The sequence below is a fragment of the Molothrus aeneus genome, chromosome 7, assembly GCF_037042795.1.
Source record: "Molothrus aeneus isolate 106 chromosome 7, BPBGC_Maene_1.0, whole genome shotgun sequence".
Taxonomy (NCBI): Eukaryota; Metazoa; Chordata; class Aves; order Passeriformes; family Icteridae; genus Molothrus; species Molothrus aeneus.
The window spans coordinates 23,273,202-23,292,453 of record NC_089652.1 but is presented as its reverse complement, the minus strand read 5'-3'; the positions used below and the strand labels follow the sequence as shown (position 1 = coordinate 23,292,453).

The window sequence follows — 19,252 nt, the reverse complement described above, 5'->3', positions numbered from 1 at the left end:
TCCTGTGCTGCTGCACGATTGATGGTCTGGACTCAGGAGGCAGCTGTTGGACAGCAGCAAGGGGAATGGAGAGAGCTCGTGTCCAAACCTGTGATGGCTGCAGTGCTCCCTGAGGAGCAGTGAGGGACTGAGACCCTCCCAGGAGGGACTGAGACCCCCCAGTGCTGCCATCCACAGGGCCCAGCAGTGCCCGGGGTTGCAGGGATGAGAGGATTCACACTGGGTTTGGGACTTAGAGGTAGAGCAACAGGGCCAAATCAGTGATCAGTCACTGCAGGGATCCAGGTGAGGGGTGCCAGTGCTTTCCTAGTTTGAAATTCCTCCAGCAGCAGCACATCTCCTTTCCATGCCTCACAGTGGGTGCCCCATCTGCTCCACATTGCAGCAGCAGAGGTTGGCACTGCAGCCCACAGTGGTTCAGCCCCTCCTGCCCCAGGGAGGTCTCTGCTCAGGCCAGAGCACCCTTGTCTTCCTTCCCAAAGGTGCAAAGGGCTCTTGGATGCACCCTGGGTGGCAGTGGATCCCAAGGATGCATAGTCACATGTGAAAAAGGGAATTTCTGCCTGGAGTCATGGAAGAAGCTCTGTGGGACTTCCCTTGCCTGACTGCTCTGTCTGTGGAGCAAATTCTGTGGGCTGGATGAGCTGGCCATAGCACTGGGGCAGGGGTGACAGGCAGCTGGAGCAGCCAGCCTGGCAAGCCATGCCTCTTCCATGTCAGACAAACAGCAGGGAAGCCGTGGTTTAGCTATTAAGAGCTGTCATCATCCCCCAGAATGACTTGGAGATGCTCCATGGGAGGAAAAGGCTCTGGATGATGCAGACCCAGCACCTGCTTGGCTGCTGAAGGACCTGCCTTGGCCCAGCTTTCTGCAAAGCCTTTCCTCATTTCCCTGCAGGGATGCTGGATGATGTTCCTCGAGGCAGATGGGAGTGGGAGGTCTCTCTTTGCCTCCGTGGGAGCCACTGGAGCACTGGCTCCATTGCAGCTTTGGCTGTTGCTGCCCTGTTGAAATGGGGATGGCTGGTGGGGGCAGGGCTCTGGTCACCTCCCTGCTCTGTGGCACTTCAGCCACAGCTGCTCACGGGGGCCTGGGGGCAAAATGGCCTAGGGAGATGGCAGCAAGGGCAGAGAGAGCCAGAGCATCCCAGACTAAATTGGCTGACGAGATATTTGTGCTCAGGGAGGGGCAGGATGCTGCCACAGGGTCTCATTTGAGGGAAGACACATCCAGGTTGGGTGGAAGGCTGCAAGAGCTCTGCCTGTGCCTAGGGCGGCCCAGTGGCAGGCATGGGACTGAGGGAGGTGGGATGGCAGCAATTTGGTTCCCACTGTAGCCAAAGCACAGCCTGTGGCATTGCCTGGCTGATGTGTTTGGGAATGAGGGCACAGACTGGGAACAGCTCAGTGCCAGGAGGCTGGGGCAGGAGAGGAAGGGGAACTGGCTGCCTTGGAGCACTGCTGGGATGGTTGATCCTTCTGCCACAGAGCCTGGCAGAGCAGAAGGCCAGGGCTGCAGAGGCTGGGTCATTACCTCCAGCTCACTGAGAGCTGAGCATGGAGGCTTCCCTGTGCTGGGTCCCCTGCCTGTCTTGCAGTCCTTTGTCACTTCTGAGGACTTAGCTCCTTAGGGGGCAGCCAGGCAGAACCCAGCTGTGACCCAGGGCAGATGTGGGGAGTCTGCCCCAGGGAGTGAGTGTCCCCTGGCTGGAACAGGGACTGCTCCCTCATCAGAAGGCCTGCATTAGAGCATAATCTGGCATTAGTGCATTAATCCAGCCCTCCTGCCCTCAGCAAAGCCCACACCAAGGTCTCAGTGTACAGCTGGACAGCAGCAGCACCAGGACACTCTCCCTGGCCACCCCTGATGGGCACCAGAGAGGAGGTGGCAGCAGGGACAAGGTTTGGGTTTATGGGGGCACAACAGCCCCAGCCCTCAGCACACTGCCAAGGGAGAGAGCATCTTCTGGAAGCATCCCTGTTGCTTTCTTGGAGGGACTTCACAGGGGTTTTGGAGCCTGGCTGCCTGCACCTGCAGGCTCTGGCTGAGCCACACTAAGTCACGAAACACTTTGCAGGGAGCCAGGCCAAGAGAAGGTGGTGTCTGGAGAGAGGATGTGAGTCAGCAGCTCGGGTGTAGGGGGCTGAGGAGCCAGTGCAGCTGGGATGAGGAGAGAAGGAAGGAGGTGGGAGTTAGGAGAGCTGGAGAGGGTGCAGGAGTGGGCAGGGAGGCAGACTGTGTCCCCCAGGGCAGACATGGCCTGGCTGTACTGCAAAGGCTCTTCCCAGCATGAGAAATGAAGACAGTGGCAACATGACTTCACTAAAATAGGGGAGGGACTAATCCATTCCCTCTCTGATACATTATGGGGGGACTGGAAGATTTTGGGGGAGTTGGAGAGGTCCCCCTGTCATGCTGGCAAGAGGCTGGCGTCAGGGCAGCCCTCTTGCCAGCTGAGCAAAGCCAGACACAAAGATGCATTTGTTGGGGTGTTTTTTAGTGGGGAAAAAAAATCATCCTTCTTCCTTTAATCACAGAGCAGCAGAGGAAGCTGCTGGGCCATGTGCTCTGCTCCCTCAGTCTTCCCAGCACAGGCTGAAGCCCCTTGGGACTGTGTTCCCCATCTCACCCCACACAGGGCACCCAAGGCCTCCCCTCAGGTAGGTTGGAAGCCCACAGGTGCACTGAGTGCAGCTCTCAGCCACACAAAATGGGCTCCTCACCAGCTGGTGCACCCCACAGCCACACACGGTGCTGCCCCTCTGCCCCCCGGGCTGGGCACCCCTGCCCAGGGCCAGGGATGGTGTTCCAGGGGGAGCTGTGCTGGGCTCGGCCCTGCTTGCCCATTGGCAGGATTTTGCTGCAGTCTGCTCCGAGCCCGTGGTTTTGGTGACTGAGGAAACCTGCAGAAAGCAGCACTGCTGGTGGATTGGGTCAGACGGGGCTCTGGGAGGAGGAGGAGGGAGGCTGGGTTGGGTGAAGCTGGTGCTCTGTTCAGCCCTCCAATAAACTCAACATGTGAGGGGAGGTGGCTCCCAGTGGAGCCTGGGGATGGGAGCATCTCGAGTTGCCGTGGTGACCGCGGCTGCATCCTCAGGCAGGCAAGAACATCGCTGGTGCAGCCCCGCATGGGTGTCCCCCGCTCTGCTTCCTTCCCGGCTGCCGTCCCCGGGGAGAGCAGGGCTGGTGCCCGGCCTTTGGCATGGCACCCAGGGGACAGAGCGCTGGGACGGTGGCACCCAGGGGACAGAGCGCTGGGACGGTGCCAGCTGGGCTCGGAGCAGAGCGGAGCGAGCCGCAGCTCAGCCTGTTGCTCCGGGTGTGTGCCGCCGCCCTCCCTCTCCCGAACAGGTAAGTCCCCCTTTTCCCTAGCGTGTCCCGCCTCCAGTCCATCGGGGATCCGGGCTGCAAGGTCGGGCCGGGCTCACCTGGGCTTCCCTGGTACAGACCCCGGCAGAGGGACGGGAAGGGGGAAGGGAGGAGCTACCAGTGACCCACATCCCTTAATCCGCGTCCTGCCCTGCGTCACGCAGTTACCTAAGCCCCGGAGCAGCTCCCCCGGCGAGGGCACAGCCTCTGCCCCGTCTCTCAGGGGGCCACTTGTGGCCATTTCGCCCATTTTGCGCTTGATAAGTGAAACTGGGGGGCAGGGGATGTCTCCAGCCTGCCTCGGCGCTGGTTGCGTGGGGGTAACGACTCCTTTTCCCCCTCGCTTCACCTCCTGCCGTGCCTGGGAACAGTCTGTGCAACACCCGGAAACCCTGGAGGCAGGGACAGTCCCCTCCCAGTCCCTGCAACTCCTTTCGCTCTCAGGGGTTCTCTGCCAGCAGCATCAGCCCCCCCAGTTCACAGCCTGAGCCCTCCCCAGAGGACACACTGACATCAGATCCCACTCCCTTAAGCTGATTAGGGCAGTAAGGATGCATCGGAGCAGATGCCACCAAGGCTGGAGAGTGATCAGACCCTGGAGGGCTGCAGAAGGGGCAGCATGGAGCCCCCAGATGTGGGAACTGTTGTGGTCTGGGGCATGAAGGGAGAAGAGGTGGGGGCTGATCACTCCTTCCATGGGCTGGGGAGCTGTATGACTCCCCCTGCACAGCTGGTTTGATCCCTGAGGCAAGCCTGGGAGCCTGAGAACAGCATATGTGGCTTTCCTGAAGGGGAGTCTCAGGTAACCCAGAGGTTTCCAGCTCTGTCCTCTCTCCTGGGAATTGTAAGAACTGGAGGTGACACCTGGAGAAAAGATGATGCAGACAACGGCCACATCCTTCCCACCCCAGCCCTGAAGGTGTTCTGGCTCAGATGGGAGAGGATTTGCTGAGCGGTTCCCCCTCTCACCAGCTCCCTTCAGACAGGAGAGGACACAGGTGACAGCACCTCTCTGTTTTATTGAACACCAACCCCACCCCCCGGCCACTGCGGAGCTCAGCGTGCCCAGCTCTTGTGCATCCACTGGGCCAAAGTCCTGCTCCAGAGGATGGGGGCAGCTCCTTGAACCCAGGGGGAGAGACTCAGGGCTGCCCCTTGGTGCCTGGGGCTCCCAGGCCTGCTGTCATCCCTTCTTCTGCTCCACCACCCATGCTGCCTTGTACCTGGGGATGTTCCCACTTATGGAGGGTGTCCCACCAAGCCCTGCATGTGAGAGGCTAAAGCTGGAGTAAAACTGGAACATTAATTAAAGTGATGAGCAGGACACCGGCTCATGTGCAGGGTGTCAGGGACTGTCTGTGGTGTGATCCTTGGGCACTGGGGAGAGGGCAGAGCTGCAGAGACCAGGCTATGCTGCCTCCAGGCTCTGGTCTTGCCCTGAGACCTGGCAGTGAGCCCCACACTTGTCCCTGGCACCTCCAACCCCAGAACCCTGCCCTGGGCCTGAGTGAACCCATAGAAAGCATCTGCTCTCCAGACCAAGGCTTCTCCTGAGGTCTGAAGGAAGTCACCTTCAGGCAGCAGGTATAGGAGGGATGGAGGAAACAAAGCCTTTGGAGACAAAGGTGAGGGGACCAAGTGGTCAGGGAAGGTCCCCTTTCCTTGTCCCTGCTCAGTGGGATCCTCATTCATGGACACAGCTGCCCTGGGGCCCCAGCTCCAGACTCCTCTCTGCAGGGAATGGGAGGGCAGGCACAGGCTGGAGGCAGAGCCAGGGACATTCATGGCATGGGCAGCACGTTGCAAAGGAAAGGTGGGGCAATGTCCCTGCCAGGAGAGGAGCCTGTGGTTTTTCCTTCCATTCACACCCTGCTTTAGGTATCCACATCCATTCCTAGAATCATGGATACTTCCTCATCTTAAATTTAGATGGCTTCCCTCCTCCAGCCACCCACATCAGAGAACAAACCCAGCAATCCTGCAAGCACCCCCTATCCCCCACACCACAGCAAACATAAAAGGGGGCAAGTGAGAGCAGGGCACAATCCCATCCCCCACCCCTCCCCGCTGAGCTTCCCAAATCCACAGCCCCACGCTGCCAGGGCCATGGAGCATCCACGTGGCACAGCCGAGCCCCTAATGGTAATGGTTGTTCATGTTGTTGAGGTGGGAGGCTGCCATGGCACTGAACGAGGCTGAGGGCTGGAGCCCGTGCCCCGGGTAGAGGGACGGGCTGGAGCCAGCCCAGTAGGAGAAGCCAGCCGGCGTCACTCCTGAGGTCATGAGGTTGAGTTTGGAGATGCCCGAGAAGGGCAGTGGTGCCAGGTTGCCCTGGAATTTGTAGAGGGCATGGTCTGGGGTGGCCGGCTGGCACACCTGGGCCAGCCCGTGGAAGTCGAACTTGTAGGCGTAGCGCTTGCCGTGCACCTTGGTCATGATGTTCTTGTCGTAGTAGTAGCGCAGCGCGCGGCTCAGCTTGTCGTAATTCATGTTGGGCTTGCTCTTGCGCTCGCCCCAGCGCCGCGCCACCTCGTCGGGGTCGATCAGCTTGAACTCCCCATTGGTGCCTTCCCAGGCGATGCAGTTCAGGTTGGCCCGGTCCGAAAGCAGCTCCAGCAGGAACTGCCACAGCTGGATCTGCCCGCTGCCTGCAAGGCCGGGCCCCAGAGAGGTTAAAGCTCCTTCCCAGGGCACAAGGTGAGGGACAGGGTGTGCCCCAATCCCCTTGACCCGCTGTTACATTGCCCTCTCCCACACCCAGGTTTTGGCTGCACCTCATTGCATCTTCCCTGCTTTAGAGACACATAAGGTGGTAACAAGGTTATGTCTCCTTTGCAACATCCCAACCCCATCCTACAACCCCAGATATGAGGAGAAGATGCCTCTGCACCTTGAGATGGAGTAGGAGTGCTCAAAGGTCAACACAGGTTACAGCGGGTCTGGATCCAGAGTCTCCCCATCCCTCCTGCCCACATTCACACACCACTGAGGATGAACACCTGCTTATTTGTTTTTGTGGGAGGATGTGGCCTTGTTCTTTCATCAGCAGCCCCAAGAAGGACCTATCTTGGCAGAACCCAGACCCATCCCAACACAAGCATTCCCACTGCCATGTCTGCTGGAAACTGGGCTGGTCTCACAGCCCCTGCTCCAGGGACACTGTGCCCTGCATAGTGGTCTCCATGGTCAACTCAAGTCAGGGAGCAACACTCATCTGAACTACACCCCAGAGAGACACAGATAGGTGTAGGTGAGGGAGAGACAGGGAGAGAGCATGGCCTACTGTGGCTTTGAATCAGGCATCAATGATGTTCCTTATTTCCAAAGGAAAAATATCCTTCCTGAGCCATAGCCATTGCACCTGCAGCTTGCACCAAGGAGTTTCCTCAGTGGGTGCCCATGGTGCCCCTGTGCCAGGCTGTGCACACACTGGAGCCTGGCACACCTCGACACACCCATGGTGAGGCACAAGGACATGCTGCATCGGGTCTGGCCAGAGGGCATGAGAGGAGAGGGAACCTGGACCTTTGGGCAAGGAGGATCCGACTGCTGGGACCCGGCCACCCTGCAGAGCAGCCCTGCACTTTCCTAGGCACCCCACTCTGCCTCCTCTGAGCAGCATCCCCTGCACATCCCTGCTCCTGATGCCAGTCCTTGCAGCACAGTCTCTCTCCAGAGCAGAGGATGTGCCTTTGCAGTTATCCCTGTGCTCTTCTAACATTATCATCCTAAACCTGATGGAGGTTTAGGACCCATGACCTCAGCAACAAGAAGTCCTACAGCTCTGCTACATTTCCCACCCAAAAAAAAAAAAAAATCTTGTTCTGCTTGTTTTATCTGGTTCTCCCTGTATCTCGCTCTAGAAGAAGCAGGGAACAGCCATTCCCAATTGATTTCCATTCCACCAAAACCCACCCAGACGTCCTGATCCAGGTAGTTGAGCCCAGGTCTTTCCAAGGTGTTGTATTTCCTAATTCCCCATCCTGGGACCAAGGCAGGGGATCTCTCCTCCCTAGGGTGCATCTGCAGCCCTTGCCTCTTCTCCATCACCACAGCCCCACCCTGGCCTGCAGCTATCTCCCACCCGTGGGTGTTCCACCCCATGCAAGGAGGTCAGGGAGGTGTTGGGGGGTGCATCTGGGTGGGATGGTGAGGCTCAGTCCTGCATGGTGCAGCACATGATAATGCACCTGAGAGCTCCTTAAGGAAATACCCAGGGTCCAAAAGGATCCCTCTCACTGCAGCACAGTGTTTGCAGTATGGCTGGGCAGAGTCTGCAGTGCAGAAGCAAAAGGGCTCCCCCAGCTTCATCTTTCTACCCCTCCCACCACTAAACCAGGGCTCCGTTTTTCCTGCTCAGAGGAGTCCCTGGTCCCTGCCTCCTAGCAAACAGGCAAACTACACAGCCCAAACACCACAGTGCTGGCCCCACAACCCCCAGTGCTGCTGTGCTCCCAAGCAGGCTCCAAGCTGCTCCTTGGCCAGCGCTGGGAGCTCCAAGCTGCTCCTTGGTCAGCTCTGAGAGTTCCAGGCTGCTCCCTGGTCAGCGCTGGCAGCTCCAGGCTGTTCCTTGGTCAGCTCTGAGAGCTCCAGGCTGCTCCTTGGTCAGCACTGGGAGCTCCAGGCTGCTCCTTGGTCAGCGCTGGGAGCTCCAGGCTGCTCCTTGGTCAGCTCTGGGAGCTCCAGGCTGCTCCCTGGCCGGCACTGGGAGCTCCAGGCCGTTCCTTGGTCAGCTCTGGGAGCTCCAAGCTGCTCCCTGGTCAGCACTGGGAGTTCCAGGCTGCTCCTTGGTCAGTGCTGGCAGCTCCAGGCTGTTCCTTGGTCAGCTCTGGGAGCTCCAAGCTGCTTCTTGGTCAGCTCTGGGAGCTCCAGGCTGCTCCCTGGTCAGCGCTGGGAGCTCCAGGCTGCTCCCCGGTCAGCGCTGGCCAATGCCCATGACCCCTGCGCGGATTGTTCCAGATGGATGGCTCCGGTTCCCGGGGACACATCACTCCCGTGCCCCAATGTTTCACTGGCAGCTCCCTCACGAATGATGTCCCAACTCTCCTCTGCACTCGCAGGAACGGATCTCTCCCGAGCCCGGATTAGCCCGCCCCACTCCCGGGATGGCTGGCAGCTCCCTCCCGTCGGATGTCCCGGAGCTCCCGGGAGATCGGAGTTAGGACCCCGCACTCTCCCCGCTGCGGGGCTCGGGGGGATGCGTTCCCCGCTCCTCTCTAATGCCTTGGACGGGAGCTTCCGACCGTCGGGGTTGGCCGCTGTCCCCGCGGGAAGTGGCGGCGGGATGCTCCCAGCCGGAGGCACTGGCAGCAGCAGGGAACGGGGGCTCCGTGTGGCCGTGTCCTGCAAGGACAGCGCCCGGCAAAGGACGGGAAAGGGGCTCCGCTGGCTGCTGGGCGGGAGAGAATGCCAGTGCCCCGGGGTCCCCGCTCCGTGCTGGCCGGGGGGAGAGGGGCCTGTCCAGGGGAAGGGGCAGCTGTGCTCTTACCTTTCTGCACGCCGGGGCTTAGAGACCCCCACGCCTGGCTCTTCCCGTCTTTGAACAAAGTTTCCCCGACTGGATCTGGGGGAAAAAAGGAACGCGGGTGGTGTGGAGGGAGGGCTGGAACCAGGCGGGACCGCGACACCCCAGCGCCCACCCGCGGGCAGCGTCCCCGCAGCCCCCGGCCGCTCCCCCTTGCCTGCCCCGCCGCTGCGGCGAAGCCAGGAAACGCGTCCAGGAAAAAGGAAATCCGATTTCCGACCCAGCCGGGGAAGCTTTTAAATAGGAATAGACGATCCCGTGGGCTCGGGTAGGGAGGAGAAAGGGAGTGAGGGAGAGAGGTGTGGGGCAGGGGGAGAGGGAGAGGAGGCGGGTGGGTGGCAGGATGGGTGACAGGAGCGGCGGGTGGAAGCAAGGATGTCTGTCGGCATTTGGGGAGTGGAGTGCTGGGGAAAGGATAGATAAACGGACAGATGGATAGAAGGAAGGAAATGGGTGAATGGATGGAAGGACAGAAGAGACGATGGTGAGTGGGCAGGTGGAGGAAAGAAAGTGCGAGAGATCGATGGATGGAAGAGCAGGTAATGGATAAGATGATGGGAAAACAGGCTGATGGAAGGGATGTTGGGTGGATGGAGGGGTTGGCTGGTACCCGGGATGGAAAGGAGGATGCAGGGACAAGTGGGTGGGTGGAAGAATGGATGGAAGCACAGGGTGGAAAGATGGGTTGGAAGAAAAGAAGGGTGGATGAAGAGATGGAAGGACAGGGTGACGGTGGGTGGATGAAGGATGGGAAGATGAGTGTGCGGGTATGGAAAGCTGTGAGGGCAGCTGAAAGGAAGAAGGAAGGGATGGTTGTGGTGCTGGAAGGCAGGAAGAGAGAATGGACAGAGGGAAAGGGGATAACAGGGTGGGCGCTGGAAGGAGATGGGGCAGAGGAGAGCCCCAGGGCCTCAGCGGGACAGGGTGGGCAGGGGCTGGGTGCTGTGCGGTGCACGGCGCTGCGGTGGGGCAGCGGCCGAGGGATCCGCCCGTACCTGGCAGGTACATGTTGAGCAGCAGTGGCACCGCTCCGGTGCCGTGTCTCATGGCAGCTGTGGAGGCGGCCCGCGGGCTGCATGTTTTAATATTCCTGCCCCTATTATTATTATTATTATTCCACTTTATCAGGGAGCAGCTGATGGCGAATAAATGGCAGCGGGACGGGCAGGGGACGGGCAGGGGCCGGGGGAGGCGGGGGAAGGGGGAGTTTCCAGGCAACTCGCAGGGGCTGGGGCCCCGGCTCCAGCAATTTCCTCCGCTGTAATTAAACCGGGCGCTGCCCCCCCCCCTCCCTCCCCCCGCTATCGGGCCCGCATCAGACTTTAATCACGGCCGCGGGTTTCTATGGAGAGCGGTTCGGGCCGCTTCCTGCCTCTTCCGCCTCCTTAACTCTTCGCAAACACGGCGCTGACATCCCAGCTGGGAGCGGGCCCGGCCACTGCCTGGAGACCGCCCGGGCCCGGCCTCCCACCAGCACCTCCCTTCCCGAGCCGCCGATCGGCCCGCACCGCCCCGGAGCCCGCTCCCGCTCGGCCGGTACCGGCACCGCCCCGGAGCCCGCTCCCGATAGGCGGTACCGCCCCGGAGCCCGCTCCCGCTCGGCCCGCACCGCCCCGGAGCCCGCTCCCGCTCGGCCGGTACCGGCACCGCCCCGGAGCCCGCTCCCGATCGGCGGTACCGCCCTGGAGCCCGCTCCCGCTCGGCCGGTACCGCCCCGGAGCCCGCTCCCGCTCGGCCGGTACCGGCACCGCCTCGGAGCCCGCTCCCGATCGGCCCGCAGCGCACCGGAGCCCGCTCCCCGCTGCACGGCACCGGCAGCAGCTCCGGCACTGCCCCCCTGGCTCTGGCTCTCCGAGCTGCCGTGCTGCTGGCCCTGGGGGTCCGTGCCTGCCCCTTCCCCAGCTCCAGCATCATCAGCACAGTCCTGGGGGCTCCTTGCAGTTCAGAGTCCTGGGGTGGGCAAGGGGAGTCCCCACCAGGACCCTCCACCTCCAGGACAATGGTCACGGGGTTCCTTTGCTGTACCCAGAGTTTGGGGGTGGGTAAGTGTGTCTCCAGCAGTTGGTGCACCAGGTCATCCCACAGCTCTGCCACCTCCCTGGCTCCTCTGTGCTCTCCTGAACAGTCCCTGCCCCAGGGACAGTTAAGCCTGTGACCATCCCACAGCACCCAGCCCTGTCCCAACCTGCTGCACATCTTTATTAGGATCCATGGAAGCTGGGTAACCCCCAACACCCACACAAACCAGGATGGCCCCATCTTCATCTGCTTGTCCTGGACAGTGCTGGGTACATTCTGAAGACAGGAGGATATTTCATGGAGAAACTTATGGAGAAAGGTGATACCAGCTCCAAAAAAACCATATCTGGCCAGGTTTTTCCCTGTCACCCATGGCCCCAGCTGTTATAGGCACTTGTGGGGTGCTGTCAGTCTCTGTCCCCCAGGTCAGCAGTGGACCCCCCACAGGATCCCACAGCTTGAGGCAGCCAGGCAGTGTGCCAGCAGCTGTTGCCAGTTCTCCTCCATGAGTCCAACACTGTACAGCCAAGCTCACAACTTCTTCTGGAGCGTTTCGTTGATGTCTGGCAAAAGGATGAGCTCTCATGCTGGATTTAGCTGCCTTTCTGGAAAGTGATCGTTACAAGATATGGACCTAATGGAAATCAGGATACAGCCATGCCAGACTCACAGTTTTTATTTACAGTGCCTGCCCTGCATAAGAAGCTGCAGCCCAAGGGGAGCGATGCTCAATCAGGGTGGCACAGCCCAACAGAGCTGGTGACTCCTCTTGGCAGGGGGTGTCCAAAGGGTTTAGGAAATAGGGGGTGCCTTGATTACCGAGCTCCACCTCTGCTCCAGGTGCTCCACCTCTCCTGCCCATCTCCATCATGGACAAAGAGCAGATGCTGGCAAGGGGAGACACGAGCAGAGACCGTGGTATTCCCCAGAAATTCCCCAGCAATCCTGTTTGGAGGTAACAGCCCTTAAAAAGCTTCTCTTTCCCCAGCTTGTCTCCTGAGCTCCCCTGAACCTCCCAGTGGGGTGTCCAGCTCTGTACAGCCCAGCAGCCCTGGCTGCTCCCTGCATCCCTCTCCTGCCCAGCCCCCCAAGGTGCAGCTCTCCCCGCAGTGGCTCTGCAGCCTCCCAGACTTGCTTTCGCTGCCTGAGTCACTGAAACAAACCGCAGGCAACGGAAAACAAGCCCCGGAGACAGCAGGGTGAGGTGGGGGCGTGCCTGACCCACCACCTGTCCTCTCCTGGCCGCCCAAGGGGAGACCGTGATACTGCTCCAGCAAACTGCACAGTGGAGGGCATGGAGGGGGTCTGTGCTGAGGGACATTGCATCAGCCCAGAGTCGGGAGGGGGTGCAGTAGGGATCAGGCTCAGAAATGGGTTTAGGGTTGCAGGAGCTGGAGAAGGGGGTGCTTTGGAGGGCACTGGGGATGGAGATTCCTGGGTCCCTGGGAAAGCCAGTGGGTGGGGGGCTTAAAGTGGGATGTGAGGGGACTGGGGTCTTTGAGTGATCTGGGGTCAGAAGCGTGCAGAAGGACAGAGAATGTCAGATCCTAAAAGCTGGCAAGCCCTGTGTCCATGTAGAGCTTTGGAGACCTGAGTGATGTGACCCCAGGTTCATGGGGGAGCTGGGGCAGACCCGGAGCATGAGGAAGGCAGGGTATATGAGAAATCCAGGAAATAGGGGCTCATGTTCATGGGGGAACAAGGGACTAGGCTGTGGGTCTGAGGGGGATCTAGGAGATGAGGTTCCAGATCTGTGGGGCTACTGGGTATGGAGCCTGGACATGTGGAACACCCAGCTGGAAGCAGCTGCAGGTCCCTCCAGCTGCAAGAGGCGGTCTGCCCCCCACCCCCCACTCCAGTGCTCTCCTCCCACCCCAGGTGGAGCAATAAGGACCCGAGACTTTGCAATGACCCCCACAGCCCACCCTTACTCCCCCATCACAGCCCTGTGTGCAGTGCCCGGGAAAGCTTCACCTGTGAGCCGGCGGTGTGGAGCGGAGCCGAGCTGACGTGGCCCTGGGCTGCCTGCGCCTGGCCAGGTGTGCCGGAATGTGTTTGTGCTGGGGGAGAGGCCCTGCGGCCCGGTGGGGTGGGGCCACTGGGGACACGGAGGAGACAGGGGCGGGCTGGGGGCCACTCTGCAGCCGGGATGCCATGTGGGATGGGGATACACAGGGGCTGGGTCTTCTGCACAGCAGCACCGGGGCTGGAGGGGAGAGGGGGCATGCAGGGAAACACGTGTGTGCTCAGCTGTGTGCAGCTCACACACACACACACACACACACACAACACACACAAAACACACACACACACACACAAAACACACATACACACACCCACATCCACACCCATGCACATGCTGACACACACACCAGGGCTGGGGTCTCTGCACACTGCTGGGTGAGCACTGCACACAGGCTGACCCCCAGTCAGTCTCCCAGCAGCCTCCTGGGACACTCCCTTTCTCAGAGCCAAGCATGCTTTTAGCAGGGTGGGCATCAGGGAGCCCAGGCATCTGAGGCACTCAGAACTGTTCCACCATGCATCCCTGTCCTTGGTGTGGGGAGCGCCTCGGGACCAAAAGCCTGTGCCCCAGGAGGGCTTTGGGGTGCCAGAGCAGGATAGAAGACAAGGAGGAGGAGAGGGGGAAGAAGCAATGTGCTGGGTGCAGGGAGCACCTTGGGATGGGTAGCCCACACCCCAGGAATGTTCAGAGCCAGATGGAAGAGGAGGAGGCTGGGAAAGAGTGCTGGAGGAGGAGGAGGAGGAGGCTGGGTGGGGCTCCCAGTGTCCCGGAGCCGGATACTGGCACGGATATGCTGGCGTGGCAAGGCTGGAGGAGGAGGACACGCACATACCTGTGAGCATCAAGCCAGGCCCCTACCACCTGTGGAACGCTACCCTCAGACCTCCCCCTGCACAGCCACCTCCTGCCCAGCCCTCTGTGCCAGTGCCCCCAAGCCTGACACAGCTGTGGCTGCCCCATGTGTTGTCAGAGTCCTGTCCTGCCCCAAATGACCTCTATGTTCTTCCTCCTTCCCAGGCCCACAGCAGGCAGGGACCCCCTTCTCTCTTCCAGAGGGGTGCAGAGGAAGGGGACCTTGGTTTGCAGACTTTGTAGCAATCGATTTCCCTGGCATTGATCCTGGGAGGAGAACCCAGGGTACAACCCTGCTGGATGCCTCTTCCCAGGGCACAACCCTCTTGGTGTCCTCTCCCACCTCCAGTGCTCCCTTTGCCCAGTAAGTTCCCATTTTCCTAGCCAGAACACCACAGCAGTGGAACTGTGCATGGATGAGAGGTGGGGTGCAGAGAGCTCAGCCCAGGGTGGAGCTGGCCATGAGCCCAAAACTGCTGGGGAAGGGGAAACCTTCCAGGTTGCCACCATGGTCCTCCCAGCATGGCAGCCCCCCAAGGAGCCAAGCAGAGGCAGGAGCACTCTTTTTTTTGACAAATGCCTTTATTTGCTACCGGATAGAGGTCTATTGCACAGCAGCCTGGAGGCTGCAGGGCACACAGCCCTGCCCCAGTTCAGTGCTGGACGCGGCGGATGGATTGGATCTGGTTGGTGTGGGCCTGGCTGCTGTATTCATTGTACTTCTTGAACTCGCCGTTCTGTCTGTCCCGCTCCAGCACGTACTGGTAGCCCCTGTATCCCGGGTATTGGTATGCCACCCACCTGCAGGCAGAGCCTTGGCTCAGAGCCCCAAGCCAAATCATCCCATCCCATCCCATCCCATCCCATCCCATCCCATCCCATCCCTCTGCTTGCCTTGGGAGGAGAGGGACAGAAAATACCCAATGGCTTGTATTTTCAAGGAAAAGGTAGCAGGAATGCATCCCTTTTTTGAGGGGGTCCCCCTTCCACATTGTGGGGTTTATGGAGGTGTTTTATGCAAGGAGGTGCTTCTGAGCCTCTGCTCTTGGCACCCCCAGTCCCTGCCCCGCTGGCTGCACTCACGCTCCGGCGTTCACTTTGATGGATGCCACCTCCTTGTTGCCCCAGCCCATGGCCTGCAGCGAGGGATAGTCGTCACTCAGCTCAAACTTGTGACCCTGGAAGTTCTCAGCCTCGTAGAGGATGACTTTGCTGTCATTGTGGTTCTGCAGAGAGACAGAGCTGGAGGTCAGCAGGAGTGGGTTGCCTTGCCCATGGATAGGGATGTGGCATCAGTGTGACACACACCAAGACACTTTGAGAGGCCTGGGATCGTGAGCAGCTTTGGTGCAATGCATGGGGATGTCCCTCAGCCTGGCACCCCCCCACTGGGACACCCCAGAACTGCCCCAAGGATGCTGCTCTCATGTCCCTGTGGTCCCAATGCACAGCTGTTAGTGAGAGTTAGTGGCTACAACCTCTGGACCCACACGGACTGCTGCCCTCAGCATCACCACAACTCCCCAAGGCTGCAGGAAAGTTCAGGGCAAAGCAGGATGCTGAGAGAGGTCCCCTCAGCTATGTGGGACCTTTCTGGGTGCTGGACACGGTGGGGTTAATGGCTGGGACACTGAGAGATGCAGCACTGTCCCCCGTGCCCAGCCCCCACATGCATCTATCTGCACCGAGGAGCAGTCCTGCCAGCAAGGAATGATCTTATCGCATCCCCTTTATTAAAGCCTGAACATATCTGCCTGGTGATTATTAAAAGTTGGGGGGGGACCCCCCGCTCGGAGGCGCAGACGTGCCGCTGCTGCGAGCAGCGGTGTCTCTGCAGATGGAGCGATAGAGCCGCGGCTGCCTGGGCACGCCCCAGCTACCCGCGCTGGGAGGGGACGGGCCCGCACTCCGAGCATCCCTGAGGTCCTGCCAGCTCCTCTCTGTTCATCCCAGCCCCGGGAATCAGGGCTGGGGGACAAGGCCTTGGGACCCCAGCCTGGCAGGTGGCTCTCCAAAGCACAAAGAGCTGGAATTGTGGTTCAGGCTAAATTTTAGACCTAGAAAGCATCCCAGGATCTTTGCAGGGAGATGGGAGCTGGTGGGTGTGGCTACTCCTCCACTTCACATGTACCTCTGTGAACACCTCACCCCTCCATCCCATGGTCCATCTAAGTCATCCTCCAGTCTGTCCCACATTGCCTCCATGCTGGGCTACCTGGAGGAGGCTCTGCCTGCCCTGAGCCCTCCCCCTGTGGGGTCCCAGTAACTCACTGCGCATTTGACAGGCCGGAAGGAGAGGAGGTGCTCGGTCCGGTAGCCACTGTTCCCGCTCCAGGCCTCCCACCGGGGATAGTCACCCTTCTCCAGGATAAACTGCTGTCCCTGGTACTCAGGGTACTCGAAGCCTACCCAGCTGGAAAGAAGAGGAGGAAAACCCTCAGGAATGTGTGACACAGTCCCCAGGATCAGTCAGGGGTCAGCTTCTCCTTCCTGGGCAGGGGACAGAGACTTCCTGCCAGGTTATGGGTCTGTCACAGATGTTGGGGTCCTTGCTAGCAGAAAATGTCCCTTTTGAAAGTGGGGCCCCTCTCTCCAGAGCCACATCATTGCCTCCAACCTACGCCTTGCCTTGTTAAGGTCTCCCTGACTAGCAGATGGGAAAACACAAGGAGCACAAGAAGGGAGGTCTCACGATGAGGCTGTGTCATAGCTGAGGAAGAACTCGGGTGTTCTGGCTCCCTAGCAGCTCCCAAGAGTGCCCTGGGAGCAGCGGGTTTGCTGGAGCAGGGCGTGCCAAGGGGCCGCGGGGCCGGCGGGGCACTTACGGGCCAGACTCCACCTTGATGGAGCGGATCTTGCGGAAGCCGCGCTCCATGATGCTGGGGCACTCCATGAGGAACTCGCAGCGCTTGCCCTGGAAGTTCTCCTCCTCCCACACCGTGATCTTGTACTGCCCCAGGGTGTCCATGGCTTCACTGCTGGTCATACGGGTCTCCCGGCTGCTGGCAGAGCCCCACGGATCACCCCAGGGCAGGTGCCCACCACCAGCCCCCAGCCACCCTCCTGCCTGCTGCTGCGCCTGGGATGCTGGTGGCACTGCCCTCACACACCCCATGCCACTGGCCCCTTGCCCTCCCCACTGGCTGGCATGGGGACATTTCCCATTCCCTTTCCTTCGGTGCTGGGGGATCTTTGTCCAGTGAGCCCCAGGTTGCAGGGGAAATTTGCAATGCCCCATCTCTCCATGTGATGTACCCAGGACTGCCTCAGTTTTTCTTCTCCCAAGCTCCCTGCCGTGGCTCCGGGAGTCGTCTGGGTGCGGTGGCACTGCTGGGAGGCGGCGGTGACCGCAGCTCAGATGCGGGTGTAGCCCCGGGGCAGAGCAGCCCGGCTCCTCCATCCCTCCTGCCAGGGTCCCTCCTGCCCGCTGTGGCACTCAGCGCCCCGCCACTTGCCCTTCCCCAGGGTGAGCGTTGGCTGGCTGGGGGGCTTGCTGTGGGGCGAAGGGAGCGGGGCAGCGCCTGTGCACGGGGGTCTGGGGGCTCACAGCCTGGTACTTACTTGGTCGGAGGGCAGGGCACAGAGGCGGAGGTGGCGGTGCCGGCGCCGGCTTCTCCTGTGGCCCTTTATAGCGGGCGCTGGAGCGCCGATGGTGCGGCGGCCAGGGCGCTGTGTCAGCAGGCAGGGGACGGGGGCACGGGCGGCTCACCCGGCCCAGACTCCGGCTGTCCATTCCACTTAGGCAGTGTGGCGAGAGCGGCCCCCCCGCGCCCGGCCAGGCTGACAATGAAAGTGCTGGGCTGTGTTTGCGCAGGGGCTCAGGGCACAATGGGCAAAGGGCCTGACGCGCCGCTTTCCTTTCTGCCCCCGGACAATGTCCCCGCTTGGCCCAGGGATTAGGGAGCCAGCCTTTCCCAGGGCACCCGCAGCCTCTGCCAGGGTTGAGGCTGGTGGGAAGGAGGTGCCAGGGTGAAGTGGGGATTTACCATCTGGGAGCTGAGGGGCGCTGATGTCCTCACGCTGGAACACAGGGCTTATTTGGGGCTGCTTCTGCCCCTCCATGTGGGACTCTGCCACCATGGGCTCCTTTTCCAGCCTTCCAGCCAGCCCTGCAGGGATTCCTGCGCTGGCTGCAGACTGGCGCTAATGGACTCCAGTTACATGCTTGTAATGCCCTGAGCATTTCCCCTGGCTTGAGAAAGAGCTCCCTGTGCTCCCACTCACCTCCCACAGGGGCAAGGGACACTGTGCACAGCAGGAGGGGACCGGCTTCGGGACAGAGCTGTGTCCTTCGCCTGGACAGGAGCAGCCCTGCCTGGAACTGCACCATGCCATGCAGCTATCCCCAGTGGCTCCTACCAGGACCTGGGATGGATGGGGCCAGCACAGGCTGGAAATGAGGAAGTAGGCCCTGTTGAGCTGTGAAATCCTGGGTGTCTAGGCAGCTGTTCCTTGCAGCATCCTGTGTAGTCTGTGGTGAGGCTGGGCACTCCCCACCTTCAGCTGGGCAGGTGCCACGCTGGCCACTGGGCAAGGGCCGGACCACAGCACCACAAACCTTCCCAGGAAAACTCCAGCCCTTCTGGGGGTCCTGGGCGTGGGGTCAGCATCACAAGAGACCCGGACATTGTTGGTTATGGAGAATGCAGTGTGAGCAGCTGGAGGTGGTGTTAGTACGCATGGCATCAACAAGAATCGGGGACTGAGGAGTGACAGCAAGGACGGGCTGGAGGCAGGACTTGGGGGTCCCCTTCGTGACCTCCCCACTGCTCGACGGCCCCGAGGCTCGGTGCGAATCCGCGCCGATGCCTGCGGGTCCCAGCAGAGGGTGCAGCCTGGCAGCGGTTGGAGCACGCTCAGCTCAGGGACATTAGTGGCCCTTGGCAGGGGACAGGCGCTGGGGAGGCGACCCTCAGCTTGCGTTGCCTGAAGTGCTCCTAGCAGGGAGGAGGAGATGCTCTTGGAGCTGTGTGGGGAAGCAGAAGGTGGAGGGAAGGATAGGGATGCTCCCTGGAGAAGGAAGAGCACTCTGGTGCAGCCTGGTGGCCTGGGGACATCTCTCAAAGTGCTGGGAGACAGTCTGGGCAGGATTTAGGGAAGTCAACACCTTGGCAAAGGTGAGGCAAGATGCAGAACTAGTGCACTGCAGGGTCTCCCCACGTTGCTGCCCCCCTTGCCTGGGCTGTGAGCACAGAGCTGTGGGGCACTGGTTACTTTGGGGTGCTTGAGGATGAGGGCAGCTGGGGACTCTGAGGTGCAGGGCATTGTGGGGTGTATTACAGAGCCCCAGCACATGAGGCACCACAGAATATGTGGGATGCTGCAAGCTATTATAGGATGTGCATGTGTGGGTGACTGTATGGTGTGCTACAGCATCTGTGGGGCACTGGGGCTGTGCCACGAGGAGCATGCCAGCCACTCAGCCATCCCCATGCAACATTTGGATAAAAGCACTGGAAGG

The 19,252-nt window shown here is 60.6% G+C and overlaps 2 protein-coding genes across 2 annotated transcripts; both read right to left on the bottom strand.

Moving 5' to 3' along the window:
- Positions 1–5,495: 5,495 nt before the first annotated feature.
- Positions 5,496–9,941, bottom strand: FEV (FEV transcription factor, ETS family member). The gene is made up of 3 exons (XM_066553578.1): positions 9,890–9,941; positions 8,859–8,933; positions 5,496–6,018 (listed from the first exon to the last, which is right to left on the bottom strand). The coding sequence occupies exons 1-3, from the start codon at positions 9,939–9,941 to the stop codon at positions 5,507–5,509; spliced, it is 639 nt and encodes a 212-aa protein (XP_066409675.1). The 3' UTR covers positions 5,496–5,506.
- A 4,503-nt stretch (positions 9,942–14,444) lies between these two features.
- Positions 14,445–16,777, bottom strand: CRYBA2 (crystallin beta A2). The gene is made up of 4 exons (XM_066553718.1): positions 16,617–16,777; positions 16,063–16,204; positions 14,875–15,017; positions 14,445–14,592 (listed from the first exon to the last, which is right to left on the bottom strand). Exons 1-4 carry the CDS (start codon positions 16,775–16,777, stop codon positions 14,445–14,447), a joined length of 594 nt encoding a protein of 197 aa, XP_066409815.1.
- Positions 16,778–19,252: the final 2,475 nt, after the last annotated feature.